General features: G+C 38.8%; 1 protein-coding gene across 1 annotated transcript; it reads right to left on the bottom strand.

The window, feature by feature from the left end:
* On the bottom strand, positions 1-19,810 carry PRPF38A (pre-mRNA processing factor 38A). Its single transcript, XM_030870153.3, has 10 exons — positions 19,512-19,810; positions 14,853-15,012; positions 13,162-13,283; positions 11,462-11,547; positions 4,776-4,886; positions 2,080-2,192; positions 1,433-1,459; positions 1,226-1,323; positions 747-795; positions 1-174 (listed from the first exon to the last, which is right to left on the bottom strand). The coding sequence occupies exons 1-10, from the start codon at positions 19,639-19,641 to the stop codon at positions 132-134; spliced, it is 939 nt and encodes a 312-aa protein (XP_030726013.1). The 5' UTR covers positions 19,642-19,810; the 3' UTR covers positions 1-131.
* Positions 19,811-20,962: the final 1,152 nt, after the last annotated feature.

A 20,962-nucleotide genomic window follows, 5' to 3' on the forward strand; every position in this document is an offset into this window, starting at 1 on the left:
AACTTTTGGTAAAAAAAAAAAAATCCAGAATATTCTCATAGCTGCCTGGGGAGTAGATCTTCATTCTTGCACATAGACAGATGCCTTTATCTCCACAGAAGGCCACTTGGACTAAAACCAAACTGAGTCTGTTACTCATTCCCTCTCCGGCTCTTCTTGTGGCTTTTCTTAGATCTGAAATGGCAACACATACAAATCATTAAATTTAACAGCTGTTTGGGAACCTGGGCAAGGACTTTTGAGGAAGACTGGGATATGCTAACACTGATGGGGACAGAGATGATACCCAACATTCATAAATATACTTGGTGTTTTTATGTTTAAGAGTAACACCAAGTTAGGCATTCTCCAAAATTTACCATTGAGGAAATGACCTCTGAGAGATTGAGTGCACCTAACAGTGTACAGCATATAGAAGTTTCTAATAAAAATTTATCAAATGAAAGTGACTTGTCCAATGTCACTCAACTGTTAAGTGTTAAAAGTTGGGACTGAACCCCAGGTCTCCTGAGATTAAAGCTCATGCCTTTATCGAAAGCTGCAATCCTACAAAGGAAAAACAAAACACAGTATATATAATTCTAGTAATTTTCAGGGCAACAGCCCAACTTTGTCCTGTAATTAAGGAGAATTCCTGAGTGTCTCATCAATACAAGAAAATTTCAGGTCCACCTTAGTTGTAATTGGGACTTTAATTTCTGAATAAAGAGTGAAATTCTTAAGTCAAAATAGAGGTTAATCCATACCTTTCAGGAGACTTTGAGTGGCTCCTGTGTCTGTGACTACGGTGATGACCTGGGGAAGAAAAGGCTATTGAATGAGATTCTACCCTCCTATTCCTCCACTGTCATTTCTCCCAATTCCTTTCATTGGCTTAATATTTTTTGGCCTATGATAGGGACACTGTTGGTAGCAGAGAACTGAACTCACTTCATATGTATTCACAAGGCTTTATGGCTAAATTTCAAAAATATCACATTGGGTATTTACCACTAATCTGTTAAGTCTTACTCCTATAATTTCAGATGAAAAAACTGAAGCTCATCCTCCTATCAACAAAGCTGGTAAGTGACAGTTAAGATGTGAAGTCTAATTTTCAAATTCTATATCCACTTCCTTTTTTCCTAGACAATAATAAAGTAAGGTACTACTGTACTGCAGGAAGCTAATTGCTTCTATTACATTTCTTTAAGACAACCAATAGCAAAAGGCCCAAATGCTATACCCGGAGACTTGGAGCGGGATCTATGCCGTCTATCTCGGGACCTGCTGCGATGACGTCTTGGACTCTTGCTCCGATGCCTTTCTCGGCGAGGGGAGGGGCTGTGGAAATAACTGGTCAGACTCCCACATCTGTCCGACAGTATAAACACAACAACAGCATCCCCCTCCCCAAATCCCTATCCTTCATCACAAGTCACTAAAGGCCTACCTCCTTCTTTTGGGAGACCGACTCCGCCTATACGGAAAGAAAAAAGAGAAAGAAGAACCTTAGTAGGTGCACTGGATATCGTAAATTGCAAAAATTACCCCAATTCTTCACCCAACTCTGTTATCCATGTCCTTTGTCATGTAACTTTAATACCCTCTGACTCCAAGTCTGGGATTGGCCACGTGACTTGCTTTGGCCAATGGGATACTTGTACATGTGATGCAAGCAGATACTGGAAAGATACTTGCATGGTTGGGCTTGTTTGCTCTTGTATTCTGCGACTGCCATGGGAACAGGCCTAACCTAGCCTAGAATGTGACACACATAGAGAAGAGATGAGCTGCTCCAGTCATCCTAGCTAAGGCTGTCCTATACTAGCCAAAAGACAACTGATTGCACCAGATGAGGGACCATAGTTTATACTCAAAAAACCTCCTATCTAAGCCCAGCTTAAACCACTGACCACAGACCTGTGAACTAAATAAATGTCTGCCACTGAGGTTTTGTGAGTGGTTGTTTTGTAGCAACTAATACATTGACAAACAGACATTATCCATAGGCTGGCATTTTTCCTTCCATGAAGTCCAAACTTCTACACTACAGTGCTTAAAGTCTCCCTGGAAGAGGCCAATGACTAGGGCCCTAACCTTCTGGGAGACCGACTCCTACTCCTCCGATAGCGTAGTGTGGGAGAGCGCCGGGGCTTGTCCAAGTCTCGGTAGCTTCTCCGGCGGTGATCAGGTGACGGCACTCTTTCCAACTGGAAAAGAGTTAGAATGGGTCAGTGATGAGCACAGGCTTATAGACAACCATCTAGGAACACAGTTTACACTCTCCTCCCCATTCCGTCCCAAATTCCACCTCCAAGTGACTTTAAAACAGTAATTTGAATACATGGATAACCCTAAGGACAAAACAAGCAAATAAAATTTTTTTAATGTTTCTAATCCATTATTGTTTAGTGCTGGTACCATTATTCTGGGACTATGTAAGAGTAGTGAGAGGTAAGTAAGTATGCTTCTTAAGAAGATGGGATTTCCAACGTGAAAGAAAAGAGATGCAGATGTAAGATCGATAAGATTAATAAGTACAAACTCATAGTGTACTTGAAGCTTAAAAAAATTTTCCCCTAGCTTTGTTAACTGTAAAGTCCTAGAAACACAGCTGTAGCAATGAGCCCAGACTGTGGTCTCTAAATATCATATCCCAATTAATGCAACCAAGGGCTTCTTGGAAAACTGGCTAATTCTAGGTCCAGGCTAGAAGGTAACAAGACATGACTAGAACATATATCAGAAAGCAAGGGGCTGAGACTACTATGATTGTATCAAAAAGCCTCACAAGTCAAGTTGAGGGGCCCCCACTGGCCAAAGATGGGACAATTTGAGCATCAACAAGGACAATAATGGTCCAAAACACACCAAATATGCTTAAATCCATGAACTCACAGTGTTACCAAGGGCAAGAGAGCTTTCCTCCTTGGGAGGATACTATCAAATCAACTCATTATTTTAAAAACTGATAAAGGGAAATAATTTATCTTACCTTATATAAACTGTACCTATGAAAAACTAAATGTTGATTTGGGAGGTTTCTCTTTATAGCAGTGTTACAGGTAACAAATGATGAAGAAATAATTAGAATATCACCATTTTACAACCCCTAATGGATCTAGGCAAAGATCATCAGTGGCTCCTAATATTACAAAAAGAGAGACAGCCAGACTTTGCTCATCCTGGGGGCAGTACACACTATTACCTATGAAGTAGTGTTGCTCCACTCCAAAGGGGATAAAAACCCCAAATCCAATTAAAGCCTCTAGACTCAAGTACTAGTTTACAGAAAATACAAGGGACAAATGAACACGATGAGTGATACCACAGGGACACAATCACAAAAATACAGATTGTGAGAATATGTACAGAATGTTATGACCTGATACATTTAAAATCTGCAAGAGGAAAAATTAACAATGGATGGAACTGACAGACTACAAGATGAACCAGTTACAATTTATGGACCTTCTTTGAATACTAGTTCAGACTGTTAAAAATGTAGGATAGCTGGGGAAATGTGAACACTGAATATTTAATGAGATTAAGGCATCATTGTTCATTTGGGGGGTGATGATGGTATATAGTTTTGCTTAAAAAAGGGGCCCTTGTCTTTTCTGAAATATTATGAAATATATGATGGCTGTGATCTGCTTCAAGGTAACTGGTGAGGGACAATTGGGTAGAGATGTGGAGGAAACAAAACAGCTGAGTTGATCATTGTTGAAGCTAGGTGATGGGTAGATGGAGACACTTTCTCTCCACTTTGGTATATGATTAAATTTTCCATTAAAAAAAAAAAAAGAATGCCTACTTTTGGTCCTCTCACCACAGAAGAAGCACCTCAGCCTTGCCTGGCTTTCAATTCATGAATGATTGCGCTTCCTTTAGCACTTAACTTAGATGGAGCCTACTAGCTCAGAGCTACACCTCCATCTACACTGTCTCAGTATCCATAGGCCAGAATTTCTTATATTTCCCCCAGCCTTTTTCTATACATGTTCTTATAATTTTAATCACAAATGTTTTAGATCCTTTTTTTTTTTTTAACATCACCACAATCATTTCCACATTATCATATGCTTTTTTCTTTGGGCCACACCACACGTTATGCCAGATCTTAGTTCCCTGACCAGGGATCGAACCCGCACCCCCTGCAGTGGATGCGTGGAGTTTTAACCACTGGACCGCCAGGGAAGTCCCTATCATATACTTCTCATAATACTTTTAATGGCGGCCTAATAGTCTGTTGAATTGCTATAATAGTTTACCTGACTGCTCCCTGACAGCTTGCTTGTTTTCAACTTTTCAGCATTTTAACAAGTAGTGAAAGAACATGACCATGCAGTAGGTGGTTTTTTCCCCCTAAACTAGGCTTACTCCTTAGTATGCATTCAATTATGAAGAGTATTGTTTTTGTCCGAAGTATTTATTTTAATAGCTACCACTTATTAGGCAATTATGTCCCAAAGCTAATAGCTTTATGTATATAATATATAATTTCATTTAATGCTCACAACAGTCCTAAAAGAAAGGTTTCATAATCCTTGCTTTATAGAAGAGAAAATGGTGATTATGTAATTTGCACAAGATTATACAGCTAGTAAACAGCAAAGCTGAGATATGGATCAAGGTCTATTTAACTATAAATCCTATACTCTTAATGACTACATATTGTATTTTTTGGTTGAAGAAAGTTAAAAATTAAAGTTTGAAAACAAAACAAAAAAGACCATTCCCATTCCCTGTAACTCTCCCTCCTCCAACCCTTAAGCTCCCAGGTGTCTGACCTTCTCATCCTCTTCTTCCTCCTCTTCGCTGGACTCCACGTCATCCATGTCTTCTTCTAGAGCACTAACCCGAGGCTCCAGTTGCTCAGCTTCCTCTAGCACATAGCGTTTCTACAGAGAACACAGTGAGAGTTGGGGGGGCTTGCTATCTCCTCTATGTCCTGAAGCTGCAACACTGGGCTTCTGGGAGTGAGAGAAAACCTATGGTATAGCAGGTGAGGCAATTTCATTTCAAAGACATCCTAGACAATTCAAGATTTTCCTAAGGAGTTTCGCATACCTGGAATCTATATATATTTTTTAAGTTCCCCTGTAAAGAGATAAATACAAAGTGGAAGAGAGCATCACTTTTCTATTGCCTCTACTCCCTGTGATCTTATATTCTAAGGGCACTAGAATATCAATCAGTATGGGTATAGCCTTGAATAAAAAATATGGGCTTCACACACAAGGGCCAATAGTTTGAGACTGTTGGCTGGTAGTTCTGCCAGGAGAGGCTCAGACCAGAATCTAACCCAAGAGATCCATTGAGACTCAGCCCAGTTTGGGGGTTTGGGTCCTGCTCTGAAGTAGCACCAACTCTCGACTAGACCCAGGATTTAGGGTAGCTGTCTACAGTCATGCATTTTGAACAAGGCTCAGGATATAAACAATCCATTTCCTGGTTCCATTTCTTCTAAGATGTGGCTTAGTAGTCCTTACTGAGTGACTAAGGACCTGAAAGGCAAAGGTGAGTTTAAAACTGACAAATGGACTGGGTCATAAGACCCCTTACCATTTTTTGTGCCAAGGACATAGAGATCATTGGATAGCCCTAAAATAAATAGTAACATTTGTTCTCTATTTTGCTCTCACTCATCACTAACAAAATTCTACGAAGATTAGGAGAAATGAGACAAAGATGCCATTTAGTGAAGTCAATCCCTTGAAAAAGGGCTCCTTGGAAAGGATCACCACAGTCTGGGATCTAGGACTGCATCAGACAGGGCATCTAGAATCCCTAATGTTCACCAGACTTGGAAGTGACTGAAGTCAGTGTATTAACTTACAGTATTTGTGTTTGACAAAATTAGAATTCATTCCAGAGCAACTCCTTGCCAATGTCAGGGCACATGAGAAGCTAAATTGATGCCCTATGAGTTGCTTAATAGGAACAGAAATCAAAGCAGAAGGTGGTCTTAAGGGTCATTTCATCCAGGACATAGGCCCACACCAGAACACACCCCTTGGTGACATAACAGATATCAGTCATATTTCAATTTCTCTCTCCTCAGTGAGGGTCCTGCTTTGTGGTCTTTCCTTCTAGCCTCCAGGCAGACTACCTCATTTGCATCAATATGCTTGCTTAGAGATGACCGAGCTTTGGAACCCTTAGTTACAACTGACTGCACTTCAGAATATTCCATTTCTTGCAGTATTTCTAAAAATAACAGTAGCAGCTAAGGATAATAAATGTGAGAATTGGGCCCTGAAATCAGGTTTTCAGATTTTAAATGTCATTCTTTTCACTACACAGTCTACAGTAGCCAATATGGAAAAGAAGAAATAATTTTCAGGATTATTTTCTAGGATTTTCTGTAACTGAGTCACTGTGGAGGAGGAGTGGTTCATTGCATTTAAGTGTGAGCACTCATCTACCAACTACATTTATCCATCTGGTTTGCTGCCTCGAGCAAATTTACCTCACCCATTTATTATGTATCTGTAATCCATTCTATTCTCTACTTTGAAGTTTTTCAGATCCCTTTGATCTGTTTTTTATTGAGGTGAAATTCACATAATACACAATTAACAATTTTAAAGTATAAAATTCAATGCTATTCCATGACCACCTCTCACTAGTTTAAAAACTTTCTCATCACACCAGAAAAACACCCCATACCTATTAAGTAATCACTCCTCATTCCCCCTTCCCTGAAACCCCTGGTAACCGCGAATCTGCTTTGTCTCTATGTATTTGCCTAGTCTGAATATACCGTATAAAGAGAATCATATACTATGTGACCTTTGATCTTTAAATTATTCCTTTTAGTTTAGCAAGGAAATGAGCACCTCAAAAGCAGGTGGGATACAGCAAATTGCTTCAAAATTACTGAGCTGCAGTAGGATCAAAAAAGAGACCTGAAGTTCTGGATCCTCCCAGTTTGGGTTTCTGTGGTTGCTTAAAACTTAAGAATTTGCTCCCATCCCCCATCTTAAACACTGTTTCTGCGACCCTTCCATTAATGCTGCTGATTCTTACATAGACATCAGAATAAGAGAATAGTAGAGCACTAAGAGCAAAAGACCCTTACTCTACAGGTATTCCAATGACTTTTGCAATACATTTTATAGTTTCACTGAGGTATAATCGATACACAATAAACTGTACATTTTTTAAGTATACAATTTGATGAGTGTTGAGTCGTACTGTATACAACTGTAAGCCACTATATCAATATAATGGATAAATCCACCCCACCCAACAGTTTACTTGTGCTCCTTTGTGATTTCTCATTCCCTTTCCTCCCTACTCCCTTATCTTGCACCTAGGCAACCACTGTTCCTTTTTGTCACTATATTTACATTTATTAGAAAGGAATTATACAGTACATACAGCTTTTTGTCTTTTTTCACTCAGCACAATTACTTTGTGATTCATCCACGCTGTTGTGCATCCATAGTTCATTTTTGCTGCTGAGTAGTACCAATGTATGGACACATCACAATTTGTGTCCATTCACTTGATGGACATTTGGGCTGTTTCCAGTTTCTGGCCATTACAAATAAAACTGTTATGATTATCTGTGCTTATGTCTTTGTGTGGACATGAGCTTTCATTTCTCAAGTAAATACCTAGAAGTGGAATAGCTGGATTGTATGGTTAACTTCTGAAGAAACTGGCAAACTTTTCCAAAGAGGTTGTACCATTTTATATTGTCACCAATAGGATACGGAGACTTCCAGTTCCTCCACATCCTCGCCAACACCTGATAAGGTCAGGGTCACATTCTACTAGGTATGTAGTGTATATTACTGTGCCTTTAATTTGCATTTCCATAATGATTAACGGTACGGAACAACTTTTTATGTGCTATTGGCCAACTATGTATTTTCTTTGGTAAAATGTCTGTTAGAATCTTTTGTTCATTTGTCCACTGAGTTGTTATTCAGTTCGAGTCCTTTATATAGTGTAGATTCAAGAACTTTGGTGGATATATGTTGCGCAAATATATTCTTCCAGTCTGTGGCCTGCCTTTTTAGTTTTGTAATAGTGTCTTTTGAAAGGCAAGTTTTTAATTTTTATAAAGGCCAATTTATTAATTTTTAATAAATAATTCATGGTTTTATGTCTTATTATAGGAATTTGTCAAACCCAAGGTCACTAAGATTTTCACCTATGTTTTCCTTCTTTATGTTATACTCTTAGCTTTTATGAGACTATTATCCCCTTCAAGTTTATGAGCTAAGGGTAGAGATTCATTGGTTTCCATACGGCTATTCAACTGTTTTAGCACCATTTGTGGAAAAGATTATCCTTTCTCAATTGTATTGCCCTAACATCTCTGTAGAAAACCAACTGACCATATATATGTACACTTATTTCTGGTCCCTTTACTTTGTTCCATTTATTTACTTGTCTAGCTTTATGCCAACACAACACTGTCTTGGAATCAGGTAGTGTTTGTCCTCCTAATTTGTTCTTTTTCAAAGTTGTTTTAGATATTCTAGGTCCTCTGCATATTCATATAAATTTGAGAATCAGTTTGTCAAGTTATATCAAATTTTATTTGGATTTTGACTGGAACTGAATTGAATCTACAGATTAATTTGGGAGAATTGACAACTTAACAATTCTAAGTCATGGTATAAAATATACCACGGACATGATATATCTCCATTTACTTAAGTCTTCTTTCATTTCCATCAGTAATGCAATGTTTTATAGTTTTAAGTCTTACACATCTTTTGACAAAATTATCCTTAATTATTTTAAAATTTTTTTTTTTTTCCCCGTACACGGGCCTCTCACTGTTGTGGCCTCTCCCGTTGCGGAGCACAGGCTCCGGACGCGCAGGCTCAGCGGCCATGGCTCACAGGCCTAGCCACTCCGCGGCATGTGGGATCTTCCTGGACCGGGGCACGAACCCGTGTCCCCTGCATCGGCAGGTGGACTCTCAATCACTGCGCCACCAGGGAAGCCCTATTTTAAATTTTTTGATGCTGTTGTAAATGGTACCTTTTTAGCAAAATTTCAAATTCCAGTTGTTTATAGCTAGTGTACAGAAATACAACCGATTGTTGTACATTGACCTTGTACCCTGCAATTCTGCATAAACAGATGAATGGGTAAACAAATTGTGGTATATCCATACAATGGAATACTATTCAGCAACAAATGAAATAAAAAACTATTGAAATGTGCAACAACATGGATAAATTTCAACTCTCCACTATAGACCATTCCCTTTCTCTTTAGGCTACCTACTATATCTGTTTTCTCTTTGTATTTTACAATATTATTTTAAAAATCATATGCTGTAAGACTCATTCTTGAAAGATGCTTCACGGACAATTATTTCTCACTAGGAAAGGGAGGTAAGACGATAAAGATGATATTTAAGGTGGATCAGTCTCCCATTCCTGACCTTCCTTTCATCTGTTTTATATCCTAGATTTTTATATGAAGATCAATTTGAAAAACTGCTCACAAAGCTTAAAAACCTACTCTACTACAATCTCCTTAATAATATAATATTTTAAAGAACAAAATTTTCTTATGTTATTCACTTTTAAAGCCCTACCCTTCAATCACTTTTTCTGTTTTCTTCTCACTCCCAATCTCCTATCTTTCTCATAGACATGAAGACTGCTAATTAGGAGGACCATAAGAAAAAAGCAAACAACCCCATTAAAAAATATGGGCAGAAGAATTAAATAGATATTTTTCCAAAGGGGACATGCAGATGGCCAACAGGCACATGGAAAGATGTTCAACATGACTAATCATCAGGGAAATGCAAATCAAAAAAACCACAATGAGATATCACCTCACACTTGTCAGAATGGCTATCATCACAAAAAATGCAAATAACAAATGTTGGCGAGGATGTGGAGAAAAGGGAACCCTCATATAGTATTGGTGGGAATGTAAATTGGTGTGGCCACTGTGGAAAACATTATGGAGGTTTCTCAAAAAAAATAAAAACACAACTGCCATATGACTCAGCAAGTCCACTCCTGGGTAAATACCCAAAAAAACCCAAAACCACTAATTTGAAAAGATACATGCACACCAATGTTCACAGAAGTATTATTTACAATTGCCAAGGCATGGAAGCAACCTAAGTGTCCATCAACAGATGAATGAATAAAGAAGATGTACGTATATGCAATGGAATATTACTCAGCCATTAAAAAGAACAAAATAATGCCACTTGCAGCAACATGGATGGACCTAGAGATTGTCATACTGAGTGAAGTCAGACAGAGAAAGACAAATATATGATATCACTTATATGTGGAATCTTAAAAAAATGGTAAAAATGAACTGATTTACAAAACAGAAAGTCACAGATGCAGAAAACAAACTTATGGTTAGCAGAGGGGGAAGAGGGGGGAGAAATAAATTGGGAGATTGGGATTGACATATACACACTATTATATATAAAATAGATAACTAATAAGGACCTACTGTATAGCACAGGCAACTCTAGTCAATACTCTGTAATGACCTATATGGGAAAAGAATCTAAAAAAGAGTGGATATATGTATAACTGATTCACTTTACTGTACACCTGAAACTAATACAACCTTGTAAATCAACTATACTCCAATAAAATTTTTTTTAAAAAACCTAAAGTATATTGTCATAATTACATTAATTTTTTATAAAGAAATATAATAATATATGTATATTTGGAACAAAAAAGAAAATGCAGTATATATATATACAATGGAATACTACTCAGCCATAAAAAAGAATGGAATTTTGCCATTTGCAGCAACATGGATGGACTTGGGGGATATTATTATTATTTTAAAATTATTTATTTATTAAAAAAATTTTATTTCATAATGGAGTACAGTACAGTACAGTGTACAGTAAAATGATTCAGCTATACAGTGAAGTGGTTCAGTTATACATATACTTGTATCTATTCTTTTTCAAATTCTTTTCCCATTTAGGTTATTACAGAGTACTGAGCATAGTTCCCTGTGCTATACAGTATTGGAGGATATTATTCTAAGTGAAATAAATCAGACAGAGAAAGACAAATACTGTATGATATCACTTATATGAAGAATCTAAAAAATACAACAAACTAGTAAATGTAACAAAGAAGCAGACTCACAGATACAGAGAACAAACTAGTGGTTACCAGAGGGGAGAGGGAAGGGGGGGAGGGAATTAAGAGGAACAAACTATTAGGTATACAATAAACTCTAAGGATATACTGTACAATGCAGGGAATATAGCCAATATTTTATAATAACTATAAATGGAGTAGAATCCTTAAAAATTGTAAATCACTATACTGTATACCTATAATTTACATAATATTGTACATCAACTATACTTCAATTAAAAAAAAAAAGAAGATTCTGAGCTCCATGGTGTTTTATCATGTATGCGTGTAAAGAGATCTTTACACACATTTTATTGTGTACTGTGTATTGTGTGTGTATGACCTTTATCTCTTACCTGTAGCCGGGGCAGAATGATATCACAGACTCTCTCACTGTGCAGTAGTTCATCAATAAATTCATCCACATGCATCAGTTCAAACTCTGAAAGAAAAATAATAAGCTCAAGTAACTAGGAAATAAATTTAAATAGCCAAAAAGTAAAAGAAGTGTAAGATTCTTTATGTAAGATATCTAACAGGGTACGTGGTATAGAAAGTGTGAATTCTCTGCAGCTTCCCTTTGCCTGCACATTCACTAATAAAGCTATTGCAGTGTGGCAGTTACACTGAAGGGACTACTGTCAAACCTGGGCTCAAACTACAGCCTTTCATATTCTTGTCATCACCACCTATCTTCATTCATTCAACTCCCTTTTATTGAGGCCATTTATGTGCCATGCCTCTTCTAGGAGCTGGGGATAAAGGGATGAATGAAGCTGTCCCAATTAGCAGGAGAGACACAAAAAACAAGCACAAAGAGTCCTGAATTGTAATGGGGTAATGTTCATGAATAAAATTTATAACTCAAGTACAATTTCTCATGTGAACCCACTAAGTTCCTAAATATAGAATATGTATCTTTTCCCCTGCACGGGTCAGCAAACTTTTTTTAAATTGATGTATAATTGACTTACAACATTATATTAGTTCCAGGTGTACAACATAGTGATTTGCTATTTTTAAGAATCATGTATCTTATATGGTAAGTGGAGCAATAGCTTCTTAGAATTTCTATGGTAAACATTACCTTAGTTCAGTGGTTCTTGGTTCTTAGTTCAGTGGTGTTGCCCCCTGCAACTATGGGGTGCTCTAGTGGGTAGAAGCCAGGGACGCTGCTAAACATCCTATAATGCACTGGACAGCTCCCCACAACGAAGAAATATCTGGCCCAAATTGTCACTAGGTTTAAAACTCCTGTCTTAGTTTAACATAATATAGTCATAACTAAGTAATTTCATGATGGCCATGACCATGTCCATCTTGTTCACCATATTATTTTCAGTACATAGCATAGTACCTGCCATAACATTGACACCTAATATGTATTTATTCAATGAATGAATAAGTTAATAAAAGTTTAAAGAATAATACCAAATTCTTAACTTCTACTCCTTAGTGTAATATGTAGAGGGTAAAGGCAAATGCTACTAGTCTTTTGTTATGATACTAAGTGAGAAAAAGTTCTGACTGCATTCCCTGAATCCCATTTTACCACAAAATATGTCTCTTTGTAAAAGGTATGGAGCTGCCCCTCCTGGATACACTTATTATTTTTCAGTGGGATTCCTACATAAGCATGAGTACAGTCTATATACTGCAGGGTGAAGTATCGTACAAGAGAGGCCAGTAGAAAGAACTGTGAAGGTGTAATGTATGGAAAACTAACCTTGCCTGGGAGGTCTGGAGAAGGATTTTACAGTGAAGGTCATTCAGGAGCTAGGTCTTTATGGGATGGAGCACATGATGCAAAGCAAGGATTAACATGAGATGCAGTTGGAAAGACAGGCAGACGGGCAGACTGGGTAAGGTCGAAAGGAAGCTAGTAGTCTAATGGAGTGCTACGCCCCATGAGAGAGAAGGAGGACCTGACGGAAGGCAGTAACAATCTGGATTAAGAGCAACACTCACAATGTATGTGACAATGTGACACTAGAGATACTGGTGAAATAAAAACTGGCTCAGGGATGAAGGTCTAGACACCTGGCACCATACTCACCTCCATTTCGGTTCTGGCTCTTGATTTTTCTATAGTCGTTGTATAGAGGCTCCAAGTACTTATAGCAATCAATTGCAGTGCCTGTCAACCTCATGTAAAGTGCTCCCAACATGCGGACATACCTGACAGATAGATGACAGTGAAACAACAGGCCATCCTACAAAGTTCCTGAGTTTTACAACTGGCTTTTCTCATGACAGTAGTGGATAAACAAGTTCTTTCTTCTCTTTGGCAGATAAGAAAGCTAAATTTTTAGAAGCAGCATGGGGCAGTAGAAAGATAGCTAAAATATGGAGACCTGTGTTCAAGTTCTCATTCTGCCACTTACTGGCTGTGGTTACTTAGGATATGCTGCTCAACTTTCAGGGTCTATTATATCATCTGTAAAACTAAGATACAACCCATTTACTTCATGGGATTATTTTAAGAATCAAATGAGATACTAAATTTAACAACCGAAAGTATAAGATTTATTTACTAACAATACAACCAATTTACATAGACATGAATATATAAATTGTTGCTAGGAAGCAGAATGCTGGTTATGGAAAAAAGTCAAAGTCATCTGGGTTCAAATTCTGATTCCATTATTTACTAACTGTGTAACACTGGGCAATTTACTTGCTTTCTCAATCCTTATAAAATGTACCTGATAGTCCCTAATTTGATGGCTTGGTGTATTAAGTAAAAAATGTATGTAAGGTGCTAAGCATAGCATATAGCTAGCACTCAGTAAGTGCCTAATAAAAGTTAGCTGTTTTCTAGCCATTAATGTTTGTAAGATTCCTTTCTTCTCCCTTTCTCCTATATCCCAACTACCCACTCAAATCTCCACTTGGATAAAGAGTAGGCATTTGAAACTCAACAGTTTCTGTATATGACAAACAAAATAGAGTGGCAAAGGATATGGACTCTGAAACTAGCTTTGCCACTTACCAGCATTTGACCTTGGGGAAACCAATCTCTCTCTGCCTCAGTTTCCTCCCCTATATAATAGGGATAATAATTTTACAGGGTTTTGTGAAGTTTAAATAAATTATTATATTAAATTTTTTAGAATAGAGGGTGGCACATAATAATCTATTATTATGTCTGTCTCCTATACTTGTCTGTGAGCTCCTTGAAAATGGATAATAAAATAATAAGAGCAGCTTATATTTTGGGGCCGTACACCCTGCAACAGGCACTGTGTTGGGAGATTTACTGTTCTGTCTTCCTTAATCCTCACATCTATCCTGAGTTGCTATTACTGTTTCATTTTATAGGTAAATAAAGTAAAATTTAGAAAATTAAGTAACTTCTCCAAGGTCACAGTTAATAAGTAACAGGGTCTGGACATGAACCTACATTTAACACCAAAGTTTCCCTCTTCTTTACCACACTATGTTGTTTTCTTCATCCTTAAGCATTCACTGCTACCAACATATTAGGCACTCGCTTCTGCTTAGTATATGCTCAGTGAGTTTGTGAAATACTGTTTTTTTGGGAAAAGCCATCAAGACTGAGACAGTGAAGGAGAAGGTCAATATAATCAAAACAGACAAAACACAAACTCAAGAGGCTCAAGAGCAAAATCCTAGAGTGGAACTCTGTGGAAATGAGATAACACTGTTTTCACTCCTCTTAACTAAAGCCAAATTCTGGACCATGAAATTGAAGTTTTTATATTAGCTAATAAACATTTCACTCACTTGAAATCTTCATTTTTGATAAACTCTACAATGATATCCTTCTCAGGTTGAATCTGAAGCATCTTCAAGGTCAAACACAGAAAGGGAGTTGGCTTTATGTTGCCACCATAGACACCACCCACAAATCTTAACTCCATGGCTTTATCGACAACAAGTTCAGCTAAGAAACAAAAACAGAGTGGCATCTCAGACACATCAGGACTAAGCTTTTCCAGGTTTGAAGTGGAGAGAAGTTAAAGCTAGTTCAACGTTTGGTGCTCCTGAATTAACAGTTTAATATTAGGAGAACAAGAGTGTAATAATAATTAATAATAATAGCAGCAGTCAATATACACTGAAAGATTATTATATAACAGGTACTCTGCTAAGCATTTCGTATTATTTCATTTAATCTTCACAACAAGCCATGGAGGTAAGTTCTAGCACTGCCCTTGTTTTCAGCCAGGAAAATGAGGGCTAAGAAAGATTAAGTGATGTGCTCAAGGTCCACAGCCAGAAAGTGGCAGGGCCTGGGTTTTAATCCAAGCAGTCTAACTTCAGAGTCCGTGCTTGGCATCATGTTAGGGAAAAAAAAAGCCAGATTAAGAGTTAGAAGAAACAAAACAATAACAACAAATAACTCCTCAATAGCTACACAACCTTGAGCGAACTTCATCTAGACAATGGGGATAATAACCTTTCAATACTGTTGTCAAAATCAAACACTAGGGAAATACAGATCAATGGAACAGAGACAAACCCACGCACCTATGGTCAACTAATCTATGACAAAAGGAGGCAAAAATATACAATGGAAAAAAGACAGTCTCTTCAATAAGTGGTGCTGGGAAACTGGACAGCTACACGGAAAAGAATGAAATTACAACACTCCCTAACACCATACACAAAAATAAACTCAAAATGGATTAAAGACCTAAATGTAAGATTGGACACTATAAAACTCTTAGGGGAAAACAGAGGAAGAACACTCTTTGACATAAATCACAGCAAGCTCTTTTTTGACCCACCTCCTAGAGTAATGTAAATAAAAACAAAAATAAACAAATGGGACCTAATGAAACTTAAAAGCTTTTGCACAGCAAAGGAAACCATAAACAAGATGAAAAGACCACCCTCAGAATGGGAGAAAATATTTGCAAGCGAATCAATTGACAAAGGATTAATCTCCAAAATATATCAACAGCTCATCAGCTCAATATTAAAAAAACAAACAACCCAATCCAAAAATGGGCAGAAGACCTAAATAGACATTTCTCCAAAGAAGACATAAAAATGGGCAAGAAGCACATGAAAAGATGCTCAACATCACTAATTATTAGAGAAATGAAAATCAAAACTACAATGAGGTATTACCTCACACCGGTTAGAATGGGCATCATCAGAAAATCTACAAACAAATGCTGAAGACGGTGTGGAGAAAAGAGAACCCTCTGGCACTGTTGGTGGGAATGTAAATTGATACAGCCACTATGGAGAACAGTATGGCGGTTCCTTAAAAAACTAAAAGTAGAATTACCATATGACCCAGCAATCCCACTACTCGGCATATATCTGGAGAAAACCATAATTCAAAAAGACACATGCACCCCAATGTTCACTACAGAACTATTTACAATAGCCAGGTCATGGAAGCAACCTAAATGCCCATCAACAAACAAATGGATAAAGAAGATGTGGTACCTATATACAATGGAGTATTACTCAGCCATAAAAAGGAACAAAATTGGGTCATTTGTAGAGACGTGGATGGACCCAGAGACTGTCATACAGACTGAAGTAAGTCAGAAAGAGAAAAACAAGTATCGTATATTAACGCATATATGTGGAATCTAGAAAAATGGTACAGATGAACTGATTTGCAAGGCAGAAATAGAGACACAGATGTAGAGAACAAACGTACGGACACCAAGGGGGGAAAGCGGCAGAGGGTGGGATGGGGGGTGGGGTCGACGTGGTGGTGTGATGAATTGGGAGATTGGGATTGACATACATACACTAATATGTATAAAATAGATAACTAATAAGAACCTGCTGTATATAAAAAAAAAAATCAAACACTAGGGACTTCCTTGGTGGTCCAGTGGTTAAGACTCCGCACTCCCAATGCAGGGGGCCCGGGATCAGTCCCTGGTCAGGGAACTAGATACCACATGCCACAACTAAAGATCCCACATGCCACAACTAAGACCCGGCTCAGCCAAATAAATAAATATATTTTTTTAAAAAAATCAAACACTAGCTGTGTGAACTAGGGCAAGTCATTTCACCTCTCTTTGAGCCTGTCAGTTCAAATTTGAATAATAAAGGTACAAAGTTAAGGGCTATAGTAAGAATCAAATGAGATAATAGAAACAAATGCTAATACCTACCTGACACACAGATAATAAATAAATAAATAAAGGTTAGGTACTATTAATGGGAAATCACTTTATAAATCAGACTTCTCCAAGTTCCCTTAGGATAATTTCTATATTAATTCATTCCATATTACAGTTGGCAATTTATAGTTAGGTGCCAAGTAGCAGAGATACAGGTAGAGGGATAAAGAAGAGGGACCCAATGACTACTCTTATGGAGTTTACCGTCAGGCAAGGCAGAAAGCATTAAAAAAAAATATTGAAAGTGTGATCAGTAATTGAAAGAAGATGCAGAATGCAATGAAAATATATGACAAGGGAACATAACCTAGTGTTGGGAAAAAACGTCATGAGTTCACTTTTGCACATATGGAGTTGGCATGCCTTGGAATCAGAGACTTAGATCTCAGGGAGAGATTTGGGCTGCAGAGATAAATTTAAAGGCATCTATATATATGAGGTAACTGTGGTACGGATATCATCCAAGAAGAAAACTATGGAATGAGAAAAAGCCCCCAAAGTAAACCTTACATGACTCCAAAATTTAATGGCGACTCAGAGAAACAATATGACTCGTCCATGGACACACAGCTAGGATGGTGGCAGAGCAGTAACAGCAGAGCAGTAGTTAACAATGGTAACAGCACCACCGCCACCACTGATTACTGAGTGCTTTTTATTAACATATAGCTGTAACTATACCAAACACTTTTTTCATCTTGTTTATGTTTTCCTTTGCTGTGCAAAAGCTTTTAAGTTTCATTACGTACCATTTATTTTTGTTTTTATTTCCCTTTCTCTAGGAGATGTGTCAAAAAGGATCTTGCTGTGATTTATGTCACAGAGTGTTCTGCCTATGTTTTCCTCTAAGAGTTTTATAGTGTCTGGCCTTACATTTCGGTCTTTAATCCATTTTGAGTTTATTTTTGTGTATGGTGTTAGGGAGTGTTCTAATTTCATTCTTTTACACGTAGCTGTCCAGTTTTCCCAGCACCACTTATTGAAGAGGAAGTCTTTTCTCCATTGTATATTTTTGCCTCCTTTATCAAAAATAAGGTGACCATATGTGTGTGGGTTTATCTCTGGGCTTTCTATCCTGTTCCATTGATCTACATTTCTGTTTTTCTGCCAGTACCATACTGTCTTGATTACTGTAGCTCTGTAGTATAGTCTGAAGTAGGGAGCCTGATTCCTCCAGCTCCATTTTTCTTTCTCAAGATTGCTTTGGCTATTTGGGGTCTTTTGTGTTTCCATACAAATTGTGAAATTTTTTGTTCTAGTTCTGTGAAAAATGCCAGTGGTAGTTTGATAGGGATTGCATTGAATCTGTACATTGCTTTGGGTAGTATAATCATTTTCACAATGTTGATTCTTCCAATCCAAAAACATGGTATATCTCTCCATCTGTTTGTATCATCTTTAATTTCTTTCATCAGTGGCTTATAATTTTCTGCATACAGGTCTTTTGTCTCCTTAGGCAGGTTTATTCCTAGGTATTTTATTCTTTTTGTTGCAGTGGTAAATGGGAGTGTTTCCTTAATTTCTCTTTCAGATTTTTCATCATTAGTGTATAGGAATGCAAAAGATTTCTGTGTATTTTGTATCCTGCTACTTTACCAAATTCATTGATTTTCTGGTAGCATCTTTAGGATTCTCTATGTATAGTATGATGTCATCTGCAAACAGTGACAGCTTTACTTCTTCTTTTCCGATTTGGATTCCTTTTATTATACCAAACACTTTTTATACATTTCATTTAATCCTTAGAACAACCCTTTGACCTTTAAGTTCAGTATTACTATGCTCGTTTTACAGTAAAGAAAGCCACGGTTCGCTGGGGTAACACAGCTCCAAAAGAGGAGCCAGAATTAAACAAAGATCAAAGACTACCTGGAATATTTCTCTGAATAGCATATATTTATATTAGGACTGGGATGTGGAAATACTGCAAATGGTCCAGATTTGAGTATAGGAAGATCATGAATTGGTTTCAAGCATAATGACATTCCTTTAAGACCTTCAGGGTCTCTGTGCTGTTTGGAACCCAGCAAGTTATCATTAAACATGTAATGACTCAAAGAACCGCAACGTGACACCCTTCCGAATGAGGTCCTATCAGATCCATCTGTGTTCCCAAAGCCCAACACAAGACTAGGCACAGAGTAGGCGCTCAGATTTTTCTGAATGACAATGATTCCCCTCTAGTCTCACCCCCAGGGGCCAGTCCTATCGGACTGGTCTGGAGAACTGGGCCACAAGATGACCGGGGTTGGGGCGGGGGGATCGGCGCGCTCTTGCTCACCTGTAAGGCCAAAGCACTCCTCTTTCCAGTATTTGGACTCATAAATGCGCGTCCGAATGATCTTCTCCACCAGATACTGAGGGTTGGTGCCGTGGATGCTGTGCGCATCTTTTACAGTACGGTTCGCCATTTTACACCTCCTTCCGTTCTATTTCCGTCGGGTTCTTTAGGACGTCACATCCAGGTTAAAAAACCGGAGTGGAATGGAGAAGGATGGAGGAAGTCTCACTAAATAGTTTGGGCGACCATCTTGAACCCGGAAATGTTTTAGAGTCGGGCACTTTCTTGCGCGAACGGCGTAGCATACCGAATCAATGATGGCCTCTGACCGTTGACGGATGTACGTCCTGCGTCCCCTCCTTAGATGGGCGGGGCGGAAGGGCTGGCTGCTGACGGAACGTGGAGACACCCTGGGGGCGGGGCTACGGCGTTGGCGGGAAGTTTCTTTTTCTCCACCTTCTGTCCATTCCTCGGGAGGCCCCCGCTTCGGCTCCAGTACGCGGCTGGTAGCTGTAAGAGGAGTGCCCCTGGGCAGGTAGATTTGCTGCAGCTCCACGAGCTCCTGAAGCGGGGACGGTGGGAAGCGGAGGGCTTGCGCCCAGCTCCAACAAACTGCGGCGCCCGGTGAGTGTGGCGTCCCACGGGCTGGAGAGGGATCTGAGCCGCGGGACTGAGGAATTGTTCTCTGTGGACTCATTCAGCCATTAATCCATTCAGCAGATATGTACTAAGCGCCTATTATTAAGTGCCAGGCACGTTCTAAACCCTTTAGGAACGTTTTACTTTCCACATTGCGATTTCTAACAGCTTTTCTCCCGGGGACTGCGACCTTGTAGCGGGGAAACCGAAAGCCAACAACAGAAAAACGTGAACACTCCTGTCCTCAGCGCCCTGAGGCTCTCAGTAATGATCTGAACCATGTGAACCTTCCATCTGCATGGCCCTTGTGAAGCAGTCGCATCTTTTCCTCATTTCAGCGTAGTGTTATGTAGCAAGCACCACAGGGAAGGCGGAGCAGCAGAAGTTATTACCCGATTTTACGGATGTAGCAGTTGCTCCCAGAGAGAAAGAGACTTGTCTAAGTCCCTTTTTGTGACTAAGCGGCCTGAGCTCCTACCCAGGACTTCTTTTCCCCAGAAGAGCTGCTCTTAACTGCTGGGCTCTCGTCCACCTTCTTTCCAGGAGGAGAGTGTAATGGCACCTCTTTTACTTTCTCTAGTCTAACCCCGGGATAGAAGGGCCTTCTTTTTTTTTTTTTTTTTTGCGGTACTTGGACCTCTCACTGTTGTGGCCTCTCCCGTTGCGGAGCACAGGCTCCGGACGCGCAGGCCTAGCGGCCATGGCTCATGGGCCCAGCCGCTCTGCGGCATGTGGGATCTTCCCAGACTGGGGCACGAACCCGTGTCCCCTGCATCGGCAGGCGGACTCTCAACCACTGCGCCACCAATGAA

This window comes from Globicephala melas, chromosome 1 (genome assembly GCF_963455315.2).
Source record: "Globicephala melas chromosome 1, mGloMel1.2, whole genome shotgun sequence".
Lineage (NCBI taxonomy): Eukaryota > Metazoa > Chordata > Mammalia > Artiodactyla > Delphinidae > Globicephala > Globicephala melas.

Coding starts and splice junctions, on each gene's coding strand:
- PRPF38A (XM_030870153.3), bottom strand. CDS start 19,641: ATGGCGAACCGTACTGTAAAAGATGCGCACAGCATCCACGGCACCAAC. Junction 13,284..14,852: donor ATCAAAAATGAAGATTTCAA/GTGAGTGAAATG, acceptor TCTATCTGTCAG/GTATGTCCGCATGTTGGGAG. Junction 796..1,225: donor ATCCCGCTCCAAGTCTCCGG/GTATAGCATTTG, acceptor TTTCTTCCCCAG/GTCATCACCGTAGTCACAGA.